We start from the raw sequence: 23,238 nt of genomic DNA, 5'->3' as shown, positions 1-23,238 counted from the left end.
AAGTAGTGCCCAAAGACGCACCAAAATAAAAACGCACACTGACTGCAGGCCAACACACCTAAACCTTTTTCACCGCATGCCTCTGTATTGATCTTACTTGCTCTTTGGTAGAGGCAGTAAAAAAGACTTGGTGGTGTGTCACTCGCGTGGCTGTCATTAAGGGACTTTGTGAGGAGAAGGAGGGAGAGTTGGATGGGGGGGGGGGAGTTTTTTTCTTTGTGCTTTCAGCTGTATGGTAATTGGGCCGGCAGCACCTGCTCTCCCACAATAATACATCACCAAAGAGAGAGAGAGAGAGAGAGAGAGAGAGAGAGAGAGAGAGAAATAGAGAGAGAGAGAGAGAGAGAGAGAGAGAGAGAGAGAGAGAGAGAGAGAGAGAGAGAGCATGGCCGGTTGCATAAACAGTAATCTATACAATTTGTTTGATAACACAATATCACAGTTTCTGCATACAATCAAAAATATATCAAACAATTATAGGACAAGGCTACATCAATTGTGGTCATAATACAAGTCCCTGAAAGAATGTGTAGGCTACTATGAGCACATAACACTGACTCCACACATGGACTCACTCACTGTCTAATTTGCATATCTGTTTGTATCTGTAGAAAAATGTGGAGAAGAATTCGCACTTGTTGGCATGATGTTGTTGTGAGCTTTTTCTCTGGCTGTGAAGTAACTGAAGATGTTAAATTTGGCCAAATGTGCTGAATGAGAATTGAATGATTTCTTTATTAGTGTGGTGATGCAGGTAGGGAAGTCCACTGAAGAGCAACATTATAGAGCATCTTCTAACGTTTACACGTCTGAGCGCACACAGGGGCATGTGGGGGTGAGGAGGGAGGGGAGCCTTAATTAACAACTCTAATTGAGGCTGGTGTCTCTGCACAGCATCTCTGGTCTGCTGCTGTCCCTAAACAAGGCTTTCATTCACATTAATTCATCTTATACCCGTGGACTACTTCCAGTCCATCATGTCAACACACACAGCGCTGATACATTGCTGTGTAGCAGAGCTGATGTTGTCCTATTGCATAAGTTTGATGACCCTGCTCAGCTCCCTCAGGGTCAATGCATTTATAAACGAGACGCCTATGTTTAATGTGGTTGCGTGTCCATGATGTGCTCTTTACACCCCTTGAGGCTGATTGAAAGGCCTTTAACCTTAAGCTTTAACACTATTATCCTTGCCTGCCACCGTCTTCCCAGATACCCGTATGTGTGTTTAGCTAGAGGACGCTGCTCCGAGCTGCTCATTTCATTTCACCAGTTGATTTCAGCCCCCTTCTCAATAGCATACAATGCTCCTATGTGGCGTGGCGTAAAATCCCTCTCTTGAAGCCTTTTATTTACACTCATCCCGACTTTTAGAGGTCCCCGGTGCTCTTTCTCTCCTTCTCTGTATTAGACCAATATACCATCAGTCATTCATCACCATGACGTGGCACACATTTTCTGATTATGCCGGCAAAGCGTGACCGAAAGGCATGGTGAGATGGAAAGTGACCCCCCCTCCCTCGTTCATCAGCATCAAGTCGACATTTTCCCCTAAAACATAATTTATGCCAGCAGATTCTCTAATTGTGTCTTAAGGAAACAGCAGAAAGTAGAAACTCCTCCCAACTGATCCCTCTTTGTGAGTGTGTGTGTGCGTGCACGCGCGCGTGTGAGGTTAAAAAATTGTTTAGCTGGAGGTCGATTGTTTAACTGAAGTGCTTTCCTATTGTCTATGCGTGTACGTGTCCCTGCGTGTGAGCGCGTGTGTGTGTGTGACCAGGAGCTCTGTGACACGCAGGGGGACAACAAAGGAAGAGGTCTCGCGCCCCGCCGCCCATTCATCCCTTTCTCTTGCGAAGTAATTCCCATTGATTCTTATTGAACGGCGAGTCGCGAGCCCCTCGGGGGAGAAACCGTGTGATTTGTGAAGGGTCGCGAGGACAAGACACGCCCCTCCTCGAGCCCCAGCCATCTGCTCACCAAACACCACAACACCAACCAACTACCAAATGTCTTCCCTCATCTCTATCTCGCTATGGAGTCTCTTCATGTCTCACCTTTGTATCCCTTTATTCTTGCTCCTCACTCTATTAATCTGTTTCTCACATCTCTATGTCCTTCCTCCACCTCTTCCCCTTTTATTTCTCTCTGCAGTCTCTGATTAACAGGCCAAATGCCTTCATAGAGTAAAGCTACTAGTTGCTTGATGGGACCCTGTGCCAAATCACAGTGGAGGCATGCAATGAGTATGAGGTGGCCACAGGCCATATGGCCAGTGTGTGCGTGTGTGTGTGTGTGTGTGTGTGTGTGTGTGTGTGTGTGTGTGTGTATGTGTGTGTGTGTGTGTGTGTGTGTGTGTGTGCCAAGAAATGGATGGATGGCCGTCGTGGGAACCGCCACAATATCGCCATCACACCAACTACCCATACACACACACACACACACACACACACACACACACACACACACACACACACACACACACACACACACACACACACACACACACACACAATGTTGCAGCATGGTAGCCTTTGGCCTATAGTTAGTTATAAAAATTAGAGCTCACAGGGACTCTGGATCATTCAATTTAAGCCAGAACAAATGTAACTCCATCTATGTTGCTTGGGTTCCCACATGCACAACGGCAATACTAGTTTTAATCAGCTGGGGTGCTGACTGAGATATTTAATTTGTGCACAGGCTGAAAGGGTTTAAGGGCGACTGAATAGAGCCTGATATTCAATTAGACAAGTGTTTTACATTCCTGTGCTGCTATGTTATTTCATTAGTCTGATTCATTGCATGCATTATGTATTTGTTCCATCACATTGTGTTGATAGATGGATGGATGGATGGATGGATAGATGGATGGATGGATAGATAGATAGATAGATAGATGGATGGATGGATGGATGGCTGGATGGATGGATAGATAGATAGATAAATAGATGGATGGATGGATGCATAGATAGATAGATAGATAGATAGATAGATAGATAGATAGATAGATAGATAGATAGATAGATAGATAGATAGATAGATAGATAGATAGATGGATGGATGGATGGATAGATAGATAAATAGATGGATGGATGGATGCATAGATAGATAGATAGATAGATAGATAGATAGATAGATAGATAGATAGATAGATAGATGGATGGATGGATGGATGGATGGATAGATAGATAAATAGATGGATGGATGCATAGATAGATAGATAGATAGATAGATAGATAGATAGATAGATAGATAGATAGATAGATAGATAGATAGATAGATAGATGGATAGATAGATAAATAGATGGATGGATGGATGCATAGATAGATAGATAGATAGATAGATAGATAGATAGATAGATAGATAGATAGATAGATAGATAAAGGTGAGGATCATTGCTGCGCTGATTATAATGATAAAGGAAGGGTCGTGTGCCCAGGCCGCTAAGACCCCACCAGCAACAACACTGTGAAATCAGAAACTCAAGCCTTATGTGTCCCCTCCCAATCTGAGCCACAAAGACCTGAGGACGCCTACCATCCTAGTCAGGAATGTAGCATCTTACACCACCTGTTAGCCTCAATGTGTGACACAAACTTGTAGTACACCTGTGTTACAGTACATATATGATATACTGACAGATATAGGAAAGACAGGTAGTCCGTTTAGTGAGAAAATATGTAACTGTATTGAGATTGTGTAATATTAGTTCAATATTTTCAACTTTCCTCTTAAATGTTGCAATACCTTCATTATCAGACAAGAATACTTTTTTCCTCTTTGACATCACATTTTATTTATGTTTCACACATATGCGTGTTTCTTTAAGTTTTTGTTAATCTATGAGGAAAGCTGAGACCATCTTTCATCAAACATTTTGATAATTGATTAATCATTCAAGTCATTTAGAAAGCAAAATTGCCAAACATCACGCAGTTCTAGCATCTGCAATGTGAGGATTTGCTGTTTTTCTTTGTCTTTTGTCATTCAAATCAAATTATTTTGCATTTTTAGATTGTTGGTCAGACAAAATGTGCAATTTCAAGACATAAGTAAATTTTTTGAGAAAAGGATTTGTTGAAAATAAGCATTAGTTGCAGTTGTGCCATTGAGTGAAATAATACAATATTTTGTTTTATGGCTATACCATTACATTAAATGTTGAATTTCAAGATATTTGGTAGTTTGACATGTTTTCCCTCTATAGAACATTTGCTGTTTTTGATTAGACCTTAAACAACGTTCTGTAGTTTTGGACAACGCTTGGTTATAAAACATAAATATGTAATGATGAAACATATTTGTGTTGATGACTTTTGGTTGTCACAGTTTAAGTCTTGCTACACTATGACATTTAATGTATAATGTTTAACAGCCTTAAAACAAGCAAACAAACAAACAAAAAACGTTTGAACAAATCGCACACTGCCTGCTGCCTGAGATCCCTGCCCTGCGGCCCCCTGGGGGTCCTTGGCCTTTAGTTTGAGAACCAGTGGCCTCCAGCAGCAGGATTAGCCAGGCCAGCTGCCCAGAGAGACCCTGGGCCCTGGACGCTGACACCAGGCCTGACCCCTGGGTGGCTACTATCAGGGACACTGAGGGGATTTGGACAGGACTTGGTGTGTGTGTGTGTGTGTGTGTGTGTGTGTGTGTGTGTGTGTTGTTCATTCAGTTGGACAACTGTTGAGCCAGTGCAGATTTGTGCAGAGGTGTTCTTTGTATGTATGTGTGTGCATGCTTGTATGGTCAATTCTTTCCGGGGGTTAACTGCTGGGAGGGTGAGGGGGGCTGTCGTGTGCTCCTGGAACATCTGCCTCTGTTTCTCCTGAGTCAAGCCTTGGCCAGGCGTGGGGGAGGCAATAGGGGGGAGGAGCTCAAAGAAGAAGAGATGGAAGGGAAGAAGGAAGAGTAAGTGTAGGAGGAGAAGGAAGTTGAATTAGATTAAATGTGAATAGGCAACAAAAACAAAGCCTTTTAATTTTGGCTGAAATTAGGACGCAGTATAAACCTCTGTGTTTACATATAGAGGATATACACAAGGGCATGAATAACAAGCATGTCTGTATGTGTACAGATCCAGGTATATTGTGTGTATGTTTTTCATGTGCAGGTTATAAAAACAGACTTTTCCCAGGAGCAATAACTCTGAGCCTAGTCCTAATCAAACCAAGACTAAACAGTGTGTGCGCTTGTTGGGGCACATTATACTATATCAACTTGATCAAATTAGAGGAAAAGCTACATTTTCATTTTTTATATACAGCTCATTATCCTGATTCCAGACTTCTGAGTTGTCACCCACCTATGATCTTCTCAGCAAGTTAAATATGGTGAAAACAAAATGGCCATTCCACAAAGATTGCCACAATATATGCAACTTGCAATTCCCAAACCATGTCAATACAGTACAAACGTCCCCATACAGAGCTCATAAGACAACTCACTAGCTGAAGTGAAACCCACATGATATTCTATCACAGTCCACCTGCAATTAATGTTTACTGTCATTCCTTCTCTGCTCCGTACACCAGTTCAGTACAGAGTAGCAACTTTATGAGACCACTTCAAACTGTATAAAACACGGTGTGCTTGTTTGTGATATAAAGCTATTGTCATCTGTTCTCTCTGTTCTGCGCTGTTTTGTTTTGTGTGGCTATATACACCTTTGTTTGTGTTATGTTGATGTGCATTGTCTCTTGTTGTTTACATTTAAAATAAAATAGCAATTCAGTGTAATTGCCAGGCTATCAACTTGGATCCAAACCTGAGAAATTACCTGATGTTCTACAGCTCAACAGCTTTGAACATGCGACTTCAAGACAAGTGGGCCAAGTTTAGAATAGGTAAAGCAGCTGTTTGTTCAACATCTGCACAGGTCTAGAGCCCGGTTTCCTAAAAATGTCTTCAAGGCTGAGAGCATCCTAACCTATAGACTTAAAATTAAGTTACCATCATTATTGCCACAGGTGTTTTGGGTAACAGATTCCCAAACCACTGGCTAAGTTATATTTAAAATAACCTATATGTGGTCTTCACAAGTCCAGTGGCCATAACCATCCAGTGCAATCATGGGGGGCAGATTTACAACACAGCTCCTCCCTCCTTGAAGATCAGTTGACTGGAAGGGGTGGATTGTCCTCCCAGTCCACAGAGCATCTGGCTGAGGAACGACAGATGCTGACAGCTGGACTGACATCCAGCATATGTCCCATTCTTTATTCCTGTTCCACTCAAACAATAGAGTGGAAGGGACGGGGGTGCTTTGTGTTGAGAAGGTAGACCTAATAGCTTGTGACTCCAGAAAAGAGCCCCCATTCTTCAGGAGAGGCTGGGGAGCAATTAGCCTGTCTCTGATCCTAGCCTGGGGAGTTATTATTGGTGGACTGAGCCCACAAAACCCTCAATGGTCTATTCTCATTCATGCCACATTAAGATGTTTATTTTTTCATTACAGCACCAGTATAATGATGATCTAAGTAGTTGTCCAAAGTGTGCCTCATGGATAGATTTTTGGTTTGCATAGTGTTTTATATTTGGATTAATCAAACAGATAATTCAATGTGTGTACTACTGCATTGCAGACGGTGGGTCCTGTACCACGCTGAGCACGTGTGCTTTGTTTTGTAACGTGATGACGCCACGCGTAGAATATGGGAAGGCATTCCCAAGTAAACACAACACGGATCCTGCCCATGTAGGCTACACCAAGATTTGAAAGTAAGTCTTTGCTATGTGGAGCACTACTGTGGGGTGAAATGGTTCACACACATAACTGTAGACGAGTTGGTTAGTAGATCAAAGAAACGCAGCAGCCTCGCGATAAATACGTGAATCGGCAGGAAGCCGAGCTAACCTTTAGCATTCAGGTCTACTTTCACTGAGCCCTGAACGGAATCACTGTCACGTGATGTTTACCGTCTCGTAGTGACGTGAACCCGAAACAGTCTCATTAGTTAAATACTTAAAACATAAGATGTTGCGAACACAGTCCAATAAACCGGGAGTACTTGTAGCATTTTGTTTAGGTTACGTTAAACGTTACCAATGCTGTCACTCTGTTTCTTCTCTGCAGGAATGGGTGTGAAAGGTCTTCAGTGCTTTATGGACAGTTGCTGCCCAGAAGCCTGTGTGACTGTGTGTCTGAGGGAACTGGCCAGACAACACGTTACCAAACGCCAGCAAGGCTGCACAAGCACAGCTAACACTACCAGTTGAGTTCATGTCGGTGTGCACGTGCTGAATGTCTCTGAAATCGGATTCAGTCTTTTCAGCTTCACTTATGTTTAGTCAGGGATGATGTAGTGGCAATCTTGTCTCTGTCCGGTAATCCCTATTACCACTACCGTTACAGTCTGTGTGTGGGCAATGAGCTTGACGCGGAATGAATCTTCAGAGGCAGTAACTCCATTGTAAAAGTTTACTCAACAAAGAAAAGATACAAGAATAATTCAGTGCTCAACTTGGCACAACGGTCAAAAAACTGTCTTGCTCCGCAGACTGATTAACCTCAACTGAGGCATATAGGCTATGACTAGTCAGTAACGTAACTTAAAGGAGCATTTCAATACACTTTTATAAATCACTAAACACATCTTATCAAAGTCTATTATGGCTCTTATAGATGATATTAGTAAATTAAATACAACAACAATGTCAGGCTTTTACATGTGCTGCTTCATAAAACCAATGCAAGTATGTTTACTACTTGTTGTATTTAGTGAGAAGACAAGTCTCTCTCGACTGGGCAATGAGCCAAAAACTGTAACAAAATTATAATTTCCCAAAGGCGTTAACGTTTCAGTTTGGGCTTGTTCAATATTTATAACACAATATTAGTGAAAGCATTCATGTGTTAGTCCAGTATCTCTAATTACCATTAACACTGCTGTTCACAATTTCATACATAGACTTAGATTCAGTGATGCCAGTAGTTTGAAAGTTGAGAGAAGTGTTATCAGGAAGATCAGACAAGCCTAGCAGTCTGAATGACTGGCTTTGATAATCTTAATAAGTTTGATAAACTTTGTATTCCAAAAGATTAAAACAACAGTAAACTTGATTATTGGGAATCTGTCTTTTCTTAGAATATGTTAGCATGCAGGCCAGTTTGATTATTTACTACATTTATGTTTTCACTCTTATTTAGGCCCCACACTTGTTGTGGATGGTATGGCATGCTTGCGTCACTGGTACTCATGTAAGGACTGGGTGTGTGGGGGGCAGTGGAGGGAGTACATGGATGTGCTGAAGGGCTGGGTCGAGGCCTTCACATCAGCAGGCATCAGACTGGTCTTCTTCTTTGATGGAGTGGTGGAAGAGCAAAAGAGACAAGTGTGGGTGAGGATAGAAAATAACTGTGAACTTGTGTTCAAATATATTAAACTTGAATATGTTGAAAGTCAAATTGTCCCTTATACTTATTCCAGATAATCCGACAGGGGGTTATTATTGTAATTTTTGTTATTTTTATGTCTTATCACATTGGTATACTGTACAACAACGCAGGATATATTTAACATATAGCTGAACATTTAAATAAAACAGATTTAGAATAAATCCACTACTTTCTTTAACAGATTATTTTGAGCACTAGATGTTTATAATGTCAAAGTATTTAGATGACATAAACATGATATATTAAACGTCTTTGACATTGAAATATGAACTTGCAGAGCCTGTAGTTTTCTCAACTGATCAACTCTCTGTATACAACATCGTCTCCTGTCCACAGGTGAAGAGGAGACGTAGAGTGAACAGGGAGATTTCTAAAATGTTTCGTCACATGAAGGCATATGGAAAGCAGCCTGGTAGAGAGCTCTTCTGTCTGCCTTCTGGTCTGGCAACATTCACATGCTTTGCTCTCAGGTCAGTATTTACAAGACTGGTTGCAACGCAGTAAGCCTCTTGTACAGAATGTATACGCTGTGATAATAAAGTGAATCCTGTATATTATAGAATATGCATCATTGGATGGGTTTGAACTGATATCCAATCGTATTTCTTGTTATTTCGGTTTATTATTCTGCATTATTGTCTCTGTAGTTTGATATTATTTTCTTATTGCAGATTGTATTGTTGTTTCCAGGTCACTGGGTCAGGAAGTCTTTTGCTCAGTGCAGGAGGCTGACTACGAGATTGCCAGTTATGCTCGTCAGCATGGCAGTATGGGCATTCTGGGACAGGACTCAGACTTTCTCATATATGACAGGTTTGTTAAAAACAAAATTTGTTTTTACAATTTGGCACTTTGTTAGATAAAAAAAAAAAAACTTGGCTGCAGAAAACTTGCACTACACTACCTACTGGACAGTTACATGTTGATAATAGATTCTGTGACTTAATGTTGTTGATAAGTCTGTGACGTGGTTTTATATTTAAGTGCTCCCTACTTGTCTGTGGCAAAGCTGCGGATGGACAGCCTCACCACGGTCATGTACGACCGACATCGGCTCTGCCAAATCATTGGGCTGACAGTTACCCAGCTACCACTGCTGGCTTGTTTCCTAGGGAACGATGTGGTGTCAGAGGAGAAGATGCAGCACATCAGGAACAACGCCATGGCAACATACAGGTATCTGGGGTTTTACATTGTGGTATTTTCCAAGCCAGACTAATCTCGATTAGGCATTTGACTCAGTTAAAGTGTAGATGAGGATGTTACATGACAACAGTATTATTGTTTCTCAGGACAAACAATCCCACGACACTGTCTGGTGCTCCTCAGGGGCAGAAGGTGCTAGCTGTATCCCACCTTGTGAGCTTCTTGTGGGGAAAAGAGGAGCAAGAGGCTGAGCTTATTCCTCAGTCGCTGGATCTGTCAGCTCCTCACAGAGAGCTATTGAAGAGGGGGGTTCGCTCTTACTTGCTGCCTGGACACAAAGCTTTTCCCCGAGGGGACACCTCTGCACAATCCTTTGCCTTTGAGAAACATGTTAGTCCAGAAATATTAAAGGTATGTTCTGTACCTCATTATGTCTTTTCTGTATTGAGAGTACCAAATGTCACATTGACTTGCTATGTTTTACTTTGTTGTCTTCCCCAGGCCTGTAGAGAGAAGCATGTAGCAACAGAGGGTTTCATGGTTTACAGTGTTGTGTGTCAGGGAGTCATTGAATGTAGCAACACTCTGGAGGATGAGGAGAATGCTGAATTGCTGCCTCAGGCCCTTGTCTATAAGCCCTGCAGACAGCGCATCTATGGGCTGCTGCTGCTGCATGGCCATGATGGTAGGACAGTTAACTTACCGGATGTCATAACCATACAGACACACATGCACTCTGGCAAAAACATGCATACAGTCAGAAGACCAAATACCTAAGTATAAAGTCACCAACAGATAAATGCCCATCTGAAGGTAGACACCCACACATTTGCTGAAGAGAGTAGTAGTTAAGAGGAGTTGTTTAAAAATAAAGACTAGAAAGCTTTTTTGTCTCCTCCATACAATGGCACGAAGTCAGTCCAAGTCTAACCATGACGATGCCTGTTTTCAGGCAGCAGTGTCGAACTTCCAGCAATCAGGGAATGGTTTGTCTATCCTGTAAACCCTCTGAAGGAACCTGAGGTAGTCCATCCTGTCCCAATCAGTCTCCCATGTACGTACCTGCTCCTTTCCTCATTTGCTCTTCTCTGTATTTATTGGCAGCTGTTTATAGACAAAAACTGTTTTGAATCTACTTATGCCAGTTGATGTTAATTAGGAGAATTAGGAGATGAGTTTTTTTTTCTTTGCAATATTGATGATGTTATTAGAAGTTTTATAAACTTCTAATAAGCAACAAAACAACAACAAAGGGGTAATTTGGTCATATAACATGTTTTAATGTTTCCTAGGAATGATCTTTTAATTATCTGTAGACTAACCTCATAGGCATCGCTGGCCATCAGAATTATTTTTGAAAGGTTGCATCTGGTTATGTTTGAAAGTAAAACAAAAATAAATTGTCTGCTTTCATGCAGTTTTGTTTCCATCCCAAGCAAAGTCCCACAGTATTTTGTCTATGTCTGAATGTGTAGATGATCTGCCCAGTCTGGACTTGTTATGGTTCGGCATTGGTCCTGAAGTTTCTACACTTCGCGTGATGTCCTTCCTTTCAATCTTTGATTGCCAGGAGTTCTCCGACTTGTATGGAGATATTGAAGACTTTCTCCTGGCTACTCTCTGCCTCGTCACTTACATTGTCCTCCAGGTATTGTCAACTCTTTCTTGTTTCTTTGATTCAGTGGATGATGAAAATAAATGTAACCGAAGTTGTTAGCCAATGCTGAGGAGAGTATTTATTGATAGTGAATTAGACAAGAAAAGGTGAAACACTTTGTCTACCAACATAGAACCCTCTGGAAAAGGGAAACAGAAAACTCCAATCAAAGACTTGTACAAGCAGTCCAATGATGTAATTATCAACCAGGATGTATATACAACAACCAATGGGAAATGGTATGTAATTTAATGATAAATAATGTATTTGTAACTTTGTTAAATTTTTCGAGTTGAAAATACCTGTAAGTGACTTTTTTTTAATGATAATCTAGTATTCCACTCCAACCGTTTCTTGAGTCATGTTGGGTGTCCCAGGTGCAGAAAACATAAAAACATCATTAGTGATGGTACTTCACTGTGATTGATGCGACTGTTTTGGTTTTCACTGGTCAGACGGCATGGTTGGCTTTAGCATTCAATAAATAAGTTAAGCTGTTAAATGAAGCCGTTGAGCACAATAGCGTCAGTTTGTAATTAGGCATATAAAACAGCTTTTGATTTGGGATTTACTACTATAACATATAGACAACAATTATTCTGCTCTTTTGTCAACTTGTGATTTTAAGTTAAACATCACTTGTTGGTGGTTTGTTATGTGTTGTTTTGTCTTGACTTAATGGTAACTACTATCACCCACCGAGTGCCCAGTTTAGCCACAGACACTGGTCTTTGTAACTCTAGCTCTGACGTCAACAGCTGCTCTGATAACCACCCAGAGGCTTTGAATATCTTAAGAGCCATTTCTTAATTTTCTTTGCTTCAATTGTGTCCTTATTTTGGTTGTAAATATTAAACCATAAACATGTGTGCTGTTTGTAATCCTGTTATAATGCCTTGTTTTTTAATTCTTCCAACAGGTCACATTTCAAAGCATATGAAAAAAGCAGAGATTTGTGATTTTGGTTTGCACATTTTGCATTGACGTCATCTTATTGAGCTTTAACACAACAGAGATTACAGGATCATCTGGATAAAGGTGCATGCGTCATTTTGCAGAAGCTAAAAACAAAAATTTACTCTGTAGATTCATTTATCAGCTCTGTAACAAACAAATCTGACACAAGAGATTTGACCTGCTTTGCATTTTTCAAAACAATGGTTAAATTTAAACATCTTTGAATCACAATGTGTAAATTATGTTAGTTAAATTTCGTCCATAAAATTGTCGGACTCGTGGTGGACAGTAAAAACAAATCAAATTTAATGACAAAGAATAAGAGATTGTATTTTTACTTTTAGTACAGTACATTTGCATGCAGTATACATTCAATAGGGACATACAAGTTCATCATAGCATTGCACCTTGAACTTTGACCCTCTTTCTCATATATCTACTGCACAAAGGATTGTGGGTCAGAGTAGCAATAAAAAGCATTCTGGCTTCCATACTGCAAAATAAGTCTCGATGTAGTATGACATCCTGCTATTTTGGAGTACAGCATTTAACATACTATGTATTAGACAAACAAAATATTTTTCTGCTATACAAAATAGTTTGTTAGTATGGGTATTATTACCCACAATGCAACTTGCTCGCTGACTGTTCAGTCGAAGATTCGGGTGCATTATGCTAATAGCTGCTAATGTAGCCCTAGTCCATGGATATGGAAGTTCCTGGTTATTTAATACTCTAAAGTCAATATCTTTGCTTCATCCACCACTGAGCAACTTCTATAGGCATGAACGGCTGTTTTCTGTTTTCTCAATTCATCCATAATGTAGCTTTCAGCGTTGACGAGTGAGCTGCAAAGGTCTGGCAAGATCTTTTCTTTTTAACGCCACACCCCCATCCTGTAATTTGTAGTCTTCAGCCCCAACCAAAGCTGACTCAAGTGACATCATTTGAGGCTTTACACAGTCCCTTCTGGAGCCACCAAAAGCTTTATACAACAGAAAAACAACAATTGTAGCAAAAGTCAAACATACGATTGGTGAAGTTTTAACAAACAAGCTAAATGAGGATATTGACCTCACACCTTTGTAAGTTTGACCAATCTTTACAATAAAGTTGTACCCAACAGCTCTCTCTTCAGATAGACAGTCGAACGCTTCAGAGACTCAAAGGTCAGATCCAGATTTTGGGCATCGCAGACGGATCATTTAGATGGATGAAGGACCAACAAACAGACAGAAGAGCAGCTTGTTAGACGGCCCATTAGATGAGGAGTCAGGCTGACAGACAACAGTAGCTGTTGTTGTCTGATCACTGCTGCATTCACATTCCCTCGTCACTCATCAATTTAAATAGCTTCAGAGTTTGTTTGTTTTGTACACACAGCTGGGCAGCCTTGTTTCTGCTTTCACCCTTTTTTCCTCTCTGTTGAATTGTTGTACAGAGAGCAGACAAAACAAACTGACCCACACAAAAGACATACGTGGATGGGATTGAGTTGACTAACCATATATTGTCCACTGTGCATCTGTTCTATGTTTTCAGGTACAAACTTTGTCTCAAGAGGACGTGGATGCTTACCTGAGTCAGGCTGTGTGTCTGAGACTAAAATCCTCTGATGAGCTTCAACAGATCAAGGTCAGTTAACGCAAACGTACCATGAATGTATAAATGGTCCACTCGTTTTGATTTTCAACCATTACTAGACACATCAGATCAGTTTTCTGATTTTCACTCACTCAGTTGGTGCACACTAAAGTTGGTTGTTTTTCCTGCTGCAGAAGACAATGTCTTTACCTAACAATGTCTTCTGCAGTTTACAGTAAACAAAGTCATTCTGTGGCAAACACAGCCCCAAAAATGTTTCCAGTTCTAGAAAGTCAGAAGAAAAATTGGGAGAAAACCCAAATAAGTTGCTGATTGTAAACAAACAACAACAAAAAAACAATGATGGTTAAACTGCAGTGTGGTTGTACTGAAAATGTAAATTTTTGTATCATAGGTTATAAAAAAAAGAAAACATCAAATGTTTACCAAGTTCAAATTCTAAATGCATACATTTATTGATTCTTTGTTAATTTATGTATTTCTGAACAAATAAAACCCCCAAAAATTGAATACGTATATAGTTTTGCAGACACAACCTGAAAGCTGATGGTTTGATCTGATATCACTGTCACATCTGAAGCAGCTGTACTTCAAGTTGCACTTGTTATAGCTAATAATCAAATGATGAGAAATCTGTGCAATTTTTTTATCAGTGAGTTAAATAATAAGACTCACAGCTTCTCTGTCATCACATTGTTACATCGCAGTATTTTAAATAACATTCTGGTGATGTATTAAAGTACAAATTAAAACTGATGTGTGAAACTCGGATCTGAGCAGAAATTCTGATGCCCAGCGATGAAAAAACATGGCCCATAATGGCCCAAAAAACAATTTTTACAATCAACTAAGTTGTTGTAACGAAACAATGAATTTGAATTAGTCACTTTGGGATTCAGAAACTTGTAATAGGCTTTTTCACAATATTTACGAAGTGGTCGTATAACAATAAGAATAATTGATAAACTGATTGAAAATGCCAAGACTCAATGATTGCAGTCTTAATCTAGACAGAAGTGTCAATATAATCAGCGAGGCAGCATTATTACTTCTGTCTCCTCACGGCCTTCAGTGAGCTCGGTGGATCTGACTCATGCGCTGTTTGCTGCCTTGTTGTATCCCCATTTATTTTTACTGCTTAATTACCATACTTATGTCAAGTAATTTGTATTTTTGCTGCTTGTCTGTTTTCTACACAATAATTAGAGCTGGGCGTTGATTTGAATATGCTGTCTGGGAGAGGTTCAAGGCTGCAGCAGGGGGGTTAACTGAGTGACTAGTATGGATTAACTACACACACACACACACACACACACACACACACACACACACACACACACACACACACACACACACACACACACACACACACACACACACAAATATTTGAAAACCTCTATATTTTTTCAAAGCACATCCCAAAAAGCTAAACAAAAATTTGAAAAGCGTGTGTTCAGCTGACTGAAAATGACTCACACCATATGTGTGTGTGTAGGGGAAAGGGGTTGTGGGTAGGTTTTGAGATTGTTGGTGCGTCGGTTACGTTTCAACATTCTTCCCCAGGGGACTGTGATTGTGGCGTGTGTGTGTGTGTGTGTGTGTGTGTGTGTGTGTGTGTGTGTGTGTGTGTGCTGGCGACAGTCGCCTGTCTGTCCTGGCTGACGCTCACCACATGGAGCTATTTACACCAAGCACACTCTGCCCGCTGGACACACACACACACACACACACACACACACGTTTCTGTCTTTGTCTCTCTCACTTCTCATGTTCTTCTACATTACGCTCTCGACCTTTTTTTCTTTTTTTCAGTCTCTCTTCACGTTGCTCTTTATCTCTTTTTTTCTCTCCCTCTCTTTTCATGTCGGTGTGTTTGTGTGCGCCTTCAGGCTCTTGTGTCTCTGTCCAGTGGTTCATTGTTTTCAGAAGGTAAAGCTGTGTTTGACTGGTAGCAGGTGGCAGACATGGGTGTGTGTGTGTGTGTGTGTGTGTGTGTGTGTGTGTGTGTGTGTGTTTGTGTGTGTGGACACGTAATCACTGTTATCAGTGCTATCTACCAGAGGACAGGTGAGAGCAGAAAGAACGCACACACATACTGAGAACATCTGCCTGGTGTTGTCACACTCTTCTTCTACTTCTTCTTCATCCCCCTAGTCTTCTTTTGCTTTATTGTCCTGTTCCAGTTTCTTATTTCCACCCACTCTGTTTCTCTTTTTTATGTTTTTTGTCAGCCAGCAACATAATCTTCTTCCTATTTTTCCTTTAATGGGTCAACTGAAACCATCCTAACTAAATCCATTGTAAAAGAAAACAATAAAAAAAACATTCCTAGCATCAGCAATTATTTTGCCGAAACATAAAATATCCGGTGTGGCGTGCTGGCTGTCTGGCATTCACCTTCCCCCCTCTTGTCTCATCAGTCAAACTTGCAAGAATTCATAGTGTCAATCATCAAATAATTTAATAAGAAATGTCTTAGGCCTCATTCAAAGGCCACATATACTGCTTCATTTTACTTTCATATAAGTGTGAGATGCTGTTGCAGTGAACAAATCTATGCAAAGAAGTTTCACAGTGAAATGTGGAAATCAGATCAGCCAATCACTTTCAACTAGCTAGCTAGGTAGCTAGTGACAGTGAAGTGGGTGGTCTGAGTCATATACAATTGTGTGATTTATGTGTTCGGCTTGAGCAGATGAGGTTGTGCAAATTGGGGTTCAATTCATCAATTAGTTTAGCAGCTGTGAGTAAAATGTTAAGAAATTTGTTTCGGGTGGTGACACTACGCATATTGAAGAAACAGATGGCTCTTTGAGGCAATCGCTGTTTAAATGATGCTCGGTCTCTCTCCACGTAGGGTGGCCTGATCGTCTGTGTGCTCAGTGGTGAGACTTCACCTGTGTGTTGAAGTCAGGTAGGGCCTGCTTGCAGCTCAAAAAAGAGTCACTGCAGGCAGGCTGATACTCCAAAGTATCAAGCCTCATGATGAAGATGTACTTTTTTATTTTTTTCAGCTACCTGTCCTGTCCAGTCGTGCGGTGCAGCTGGGATCTCTCTACGTCCGAGGATTGAGCAACCTGCTGGGTGCGAACTGTGCCAGCGGCTGCCCGCTGCCCAACGACGCCCTTATGCCTTGGCACAGCTTCGATGGACGGCTGTTTCACTCAAAGTACCTGCTAGCACATAGCGGCACAGAGAAGACTGTGCTGCTGGACAGCGATGTGAGTGGAGGCAGAAAAACAAGGTGTTTGTGTGTGTGTGTGTGTGTGTGTGTGTGTGTGTGTGTGTGTGTGTGTGTGTGTGTGTGTGTGTGTATGTGTGTGTGTGTGTGTATGTGTGTGAGTGTGGCATGCTTTTAAGGAGAGAAAAAAGTTATCTTCTGTTACAACTGCTTGTTTGGTGTTTTTGTATTATTTTCTAACAGAATAATTGAGACAAGTGTGACAAAAGTGTTATTGTCTGCTTTTCTCTCCAGCCGTCCTGTTTGTCTCTGTTTCTCCGCCTGAGAGAGAGCCTTACAGAAACTTGCAGGAAGCGAGGCAGAGTCCTGCAGTCCAGACCCTATGCACCAGAACAAGGTCATAGAATCACACCAGGACCCAGATACAGAGAACGTCATGCAGGTGAGGTGTATTGATGCCTTTCACAGATTGTTTCCAGTGCAGTAATTTACAATATTATCCAGATAATTATTAAAATATGCATACAACGCTAAAGACACACATCTTTTTTTGTGATTTGCTTTTTAGTGAGAATCAAACAAACTTAAGTGAGGTCATCATAAACCATAAGGTCCCCATGCATATTTATTGATGATATTAATGATTATCCTGATAATGGATTTCTCCCGATTTGTGAGTTTTTAATCACGATCAGCTATAAAATCTTACATTGTAATTTAATGCCTATCATGTTTTCTCCTTTACTCTGACTCAACTCTTTCAGTGAATGTTGGTTCTCTGTTTTTTCGTGTAACATAAATATGTTTCTATTTTGACTAAAACTCTCTGGAAAAAGATATTTTGATGTTGACCATCATGGTTAAATAAAGGTCAGAGAGACAAAAACGTTTTGACCTGAATTAAGAAATGTTATGGTGTTTCTGGGACGCCCTGGTGGCCTAGTGGTTAAGATGCATACCCTATAACCACAAGGCCTTGGTGCAAATCTGGCTGGGGACCGTTGTGGCATCACATTCCTCTTTGTCTTCCTGGGTTTCCTTTTTTTATTGTAAAGTTTACAATAAATATGCAAATATTACCCCCAAAACATTGTAAAAGTGTTGTTATGACAGCTAAGACTTTATGTCTAATCGCTGTTCAAAGTACAAAGACGTAAAGGGACCTCCAGTGATCCGTGTGGTAGAAACACATATATGTGGCTCATATGAAAAACTGATAAAAAAAACTCCTGGAGCCAAACAGAGTAGCAGCATTTTAATCTGACAGTTCATCTGTGGTTGTAGTTTTCTGGTGCCCATCACTGAACCACATTACCCAGAGGGCCTCGCTGTAATGAGTTCCATGTGTGCTGCAGCCTTAATGCATACCAGCATGCGCTCGTACACACACACACACACACACGAGCGCACACACACACACACACACACACACATGCACGCTTGGATTCGAGACTTTGCCTTGTCAGTGCACCAGTAATAGTAGGTTTCTGTTTATAGGCTGAGAGAGCTCTATTTTAAGACACACAACAAGGCTGACTGATTATAGACCTCTCTTCTGTCTCTCCCCTTCCCCTCAGTCGTTCCCCTCTGTCTAACTCCTCAATCTTTTTATTTTTATTTTACTGTTTTCTTCATCCTCTCTTTTCCTCATTGCTCACTGTTGTTCTATTTCTGGTGCTGCATTCAGAGCCTTAGCATTCTCCAGCCGCCTTTCCATATAATTATACACAGATTTTCAAACATATTCACCCTCTTAGACACCTACAACTTGAATTGTGATAAGGCATTTACACACCAGCGGCGTGACAAATACATTACATGAAAATACTATTATTATATAATATTATTTATATCTAAAAGCTATTCTCATATTACCAATACTATTCATAACAGCGGCAATGCGAATTTGCGACTGCACTTTTTCAATAAAATCTTTGAAGAGATTCACGCCGACAAAGGATCAACGACTGGTAGCTATTGTAAGCTATCTTATTCTTGAGTCTTGTTTTAGTAAAATGCTCTGAATTAATTTAATGTCTCTCTGGTAAACAGTGACGTAGTGTATATGTCTCGGGTTTTTATTGCGAAAGGTAAGTACTGAAGGAGTGGATCCAGTGTGCGCTTTGAAATGAGTGATAAAGTTTGCTTCCTTGGTTCTGACCAAGGAGCCTCTGTGATGTTATACAATATCGTGATTGATTGGTTGATGCCTTTATCAAACCCTACCACATATGATTTGTGTTCTGTGTGAAAACCCTTATGACAAAAACAGCAGTTTGAAAAGGTAAATTGACATGCAAATTAATCGCATGAAGAAAAAAAACGCTCTTCACTGTAGTGTGCAGACTTTAGGTCAAGTTGAGCTTCCTGTTGGTTCAGGACTCTTATCAGTGTTCAATCTCAGAAGACAACTCAGCAGTAGCTGATGAAATGTGAACCAATAGTTTCTGTTCAACCCTGTGACTAAACCTTTAGCGACTGTTTCTCTGCCTGCCATGTTGTTCCAGTTGTCCAGAATTGCGCCGAACTGTCTGCGTTTTGTCCAAGTCAACCCTTGTTGGTCTCATGAGGATGTTTCTGGTTTTATAGATGGAAGGCTGTACACTCTTTCTACCTCAGTGTTTCATTTCTGCCAGACGCAGACACCAATCATTACTACAGAACTGTGGGGATATGGAGTGTGTGTTTGAGAGCGAGAGACAGAGAGTTTGTGTGTGCGTGAGAGTAGTGGTGGCGCTATGTGGTATCGTTGAGGGCCCAGTTTGGTTTTTGTTTGGAATCAGGCCTGATGTTTAGTCTCCTCAGCAAATATCTCCTCTGCCCGCCTGCCCTTGCAATTACACTCCAACAGTGAATTCAGTGTAGCTGCTCTCCCACATCTCTTCAGTTTATTTCAGATTGTCTCCTATTTGTAGAGTATATTTAATTTGAGCTGAGAGCAGTGTTGTCTCCTGCAATCTATCTTCTGACAGTGTTGATTTTCATTAACACACATTAAACTCTCATCTAACAAAGAAAGAACATATTTTTTTCTAATATTTCTCCCTAATCTTATTTGTCTCCATGTTTTGGTTTTAGTCTGAATCTCCATCTGAGAAACTGAAACTTTTGCAAAAGACATGGCAACCACAGAAACAGTTTTGGTGCTTGTGGCTTGACTGACACATTTATTCATGCGTGGCATGCTTTCATGTTTTTTTTTCTTCTGTACTTTCACATTCAGTGAGTGGATTGATTTGGCCCTTTTGGCAACGTCTAAAATTGGACTTTGTGCTTTATTTCAAGTCTTTTGTAATTAAAATCGGTCACATCTGTCAAAGTTCCTGAATTGAACAGTTCCTCACATGCTTTTCTGAATGCAGATTTTAATGGTGGCTAAACAGGAGTAGGAGAACATTTAGCTTTTTCTTTCTGTTAATTGATTTTGTAACCAAAAGTAGAGCAACAGACATAACACACAACATATGTTTAATCTCAGTTTTTTGTTGTTGTTAGATGATGAGGAGATCTGTAAGCATTCAGTTCCGTGAAACTCTTTTCTGAATAATTTGACTTTCAACACTGGCAGCATTTGTCAGACGTGATGAGTGTGTGTGCCCTCCGTGACATGGCCATGGGTTGTTTTTCTGGCTGTTCTGTGGGTAACCTTGAAATAATTGTGGACAGACTTTAAAAGCTGTGTGTGTGTGTGTGTGTGTGTGTGTGTGTGTGTGTGTGTGTGTGTGTGTGTGTGTGCGTGTGCGTATGCGTGTGTGTGTGACCAAAGACTTGCACACTCTAGACTATGTCGTGCCTCAAGTGCTTTTTTTCACGTGATGGGTAATTTATTCCAGATTTACTAAAATTGTTGAAATCAACAAAACGTATCACTTACCTGTTCCATTAGTCCAGACTCTTAAAATAAAAACTCTAATGTAGGCCAATAATTCAGCAGAAAACTAAAATCAATTGTTTTGATTTTCCCTGCCACAACTTAATTGTTTTAATTCACTCTCATTGGTTTCGGTTGCAGCGACAAAGCCACTGGACACAACCTGCTCAGCACCAAGCAGCTGACAGACGCAGCTAGAGATTAGCTGGCAAGCATAGTGCAGCATTTAGCAACTAAAGAGAGATATTTCTGATATACACGGTTTTAACTCAATGCTAATGTTGCTCTGTAACGACTGGATGTGTAAATAGGTAACAGAAGGATTTTAAATTGCAAACTGTCTTCATCAGTTATTGTAGGATTAAGCACCACATATTTTGGTCAAAGTATTTCTCTTTGTCTTTGTCAGAGCACAGTGTGTTCAGACTTATTGCACATTGTAAGAAAATACGTTTGACTGTCCTTTTTAAATGTTACATTTCTTACTTTCAGGTGGTAATGAGAACTGGAGGGGAAAAGGAGAGACGACAGGAGGCCATGGACATGGAGGAGGATGGAGGGAGAGAGGGGAGGCAAGTGGAGACCCGATTCATTTCAATGCTCAGTCTCATTCTTACGGCCATGATGGAGGACCTCAGAACACAAGCCGTCCTCAAATACAATCCAGAGGTCGATCGTACTACAACAGAGGGAGATACCGGCCGACTTCGAGGTAACATCACTGTGTAACTAGATGTTCCTCTTCTTTTTTTATGTTTCGTCTGTTCTTATCGCCTCTATAATGTCACATTTCATCCTCTTCTCTCCTCTCAGATGGTCACAGCCTCCTGCACCAGGAACATAACTCTGAATAGAGAGGAGAAAAGAAAAGGATTAGAGGGGAGGATTTGAGGAGTTAAGAGGATGGAAGAGATGTGATGAAAGGAGTGAAGGAATCACATTTCTCTGAACAAACTGATTAGTAAATTACCCGTCAGGAATGTTTGTCTAAAGGATGCAGAAAGTAGAGAAATGGGGATTAAGAGATGGCAGAATGAAGAGATTAGGAATCACCATTTCATTTGGATCTTACCTGTTTTGATGTGATGGAGAATGAACAGTTTGGATCAGCAATCGCCAAACAAACACAGAAATGAGCCACTTCAAACATGCACTGAGGTAGATTAATGGTTAATCCCCAAGCCTGTTTTACCTCTTATCTTTGACAATAAAAGAACAGAGGTCTTAAAAGCTGTGCTTGTCCAGTGGTATAATCCTTTTAAAGGCATGGTTTTAACTAGAGAAACAGTAATGCAAGTATCAAATATCAGCTGAAATAGGCCGTCAATGCCGGAGATTTATACACCTCTGTAAGATGATACCAAGAGCCGTTTGTGACATGTCACAAACAAAGTGAGGCAACTTGAGACTTTGCTTTCTTCATGCATTGTCTGTAATGGATACTAATAGAGAAAGAGGTTTATATGTTAAACTGTGTTGTACTGAGTCCTGAGTCAAGTAAACATGACCAAAATGTGACCAAGATTTCAAAATAACATTGAGAGTATTGTGTGTGTGTGTGTGTGTGTGTGTGTGTGTGTGTGTGTGTGTGTGTGTGTGTGTGTGTGTGTGTGTGTGTTGTTGATAATGAATGTATAGCCTTTACAGCTAGGCTGACAGAAGGTCTTCCTGTAGCTCAGTGAATGTCGTAAAACTTACCATAGAGGAAAAGGATGCAGAGAAAGTTCCACAGCCTGATGAGTGTTCTCCTTTCTCCTTTGTGTGTGAGTGTGTGTGTGTGTGCCTATAAGCACATAGCGAAATGTGAGAGTGAATTTCTCAACCTAGGAAACAAATAAGGGGGAATCAGAACATTGATACAGTGATGTGAGACAGTGTTTGGCATGACAGAGTGGAGAGTTACATCAGTTTATTCTCCTGTAATTCAATGATACACTGTTTTTATAAGCCCCCCAGACTTATAAAACCCCTTAGCTTATTTTATGTAATGTGTTACTGTGTTGTGTTGCTTTTTATTGGGAATCTTTGCCTATTTGTAATTGTATGATTACTTACATTCTAAAACAATTAAAAACATCAACATGCATCAATAAACATTGTTGCATGACTCTTTGTTTCCCATAATCTCACGGGAGGTGAGTTAGCTTGTCCCCTAGATTCACAATCGCCACATATTTTTTCCTTTAATGTGACTCCATCATATTTATTCTATACATTATTCCTTATAGGTAGAATGCCAGAGCAATGTGTTGTTTTCACATGTGATGTAAAGTGTCAAACTTTCTCCATATATACAGAGTTAGTGCATGTGTGAAATGGGCTGTTAGTGAATTGAACAACTCATTGATTATTAGTTTTCTAAGGAGATGTGATCAAAGCATCTCCTCCCGGTCTTTCCTCTCAGTCCAGATGCAGCAGAACA

General features: G+C 40.5%; 1 protein-coding gene across 1 annotated transcript; it reads left to right on the top strand.

The window, feature by feature from the left end:
* Positions 1-7,078: 7,078 nt before the first annotated feature.
* Positions 7,079-22,904, top strand: fam120b (family with sequence similarity 120 member B; the record flags this gene model as incomplete). Its single annotated transcript, XM_079217095.1, has 14 exons — positions 7,079-7,214; positions 8,151-8,341; positions 8,736-8,869; positions 9,090-9,212; positions 9,384-9,575; positions 9,692-9,956; positions 10,047-10,230; positions 10,498-10,599; positions 11,021-11,193; positions 13,702-13,794; positions 16,779-16,985; positions 17,240-17,387; positions 21,309-21,528; positions 21,630-22,904. 14 exons carry the CDS (start codon positions 7,079-7,081, stop codon positions 21,658-21,660), a joined length of 2,199 nt encoding a protein of 732 aa, XP_079073221.1. The 3' UTR covers positions 21,661-22,904.
* Positions 22,905-23,238: the final 334 nt, after the last annotated feature.

The sequence above is a fragment of the Taurulus bubalis genome (assembly GCF_910589615.1).
Source record: "Taurulus bubalis genome assembly, chromosome: 4".
NCBI classification, from domain to species: Eukaryota; Metazoa; Chordata; class Actinopteri; order Perciformes; family Cottidae; genus Taurulus; species Taurulus bubalis.
The sequence above is the reverse complement of the archived record's forward strand: the minus strand, read 5'-3'. Positions and strand labels throughout refer to the sequence as shown.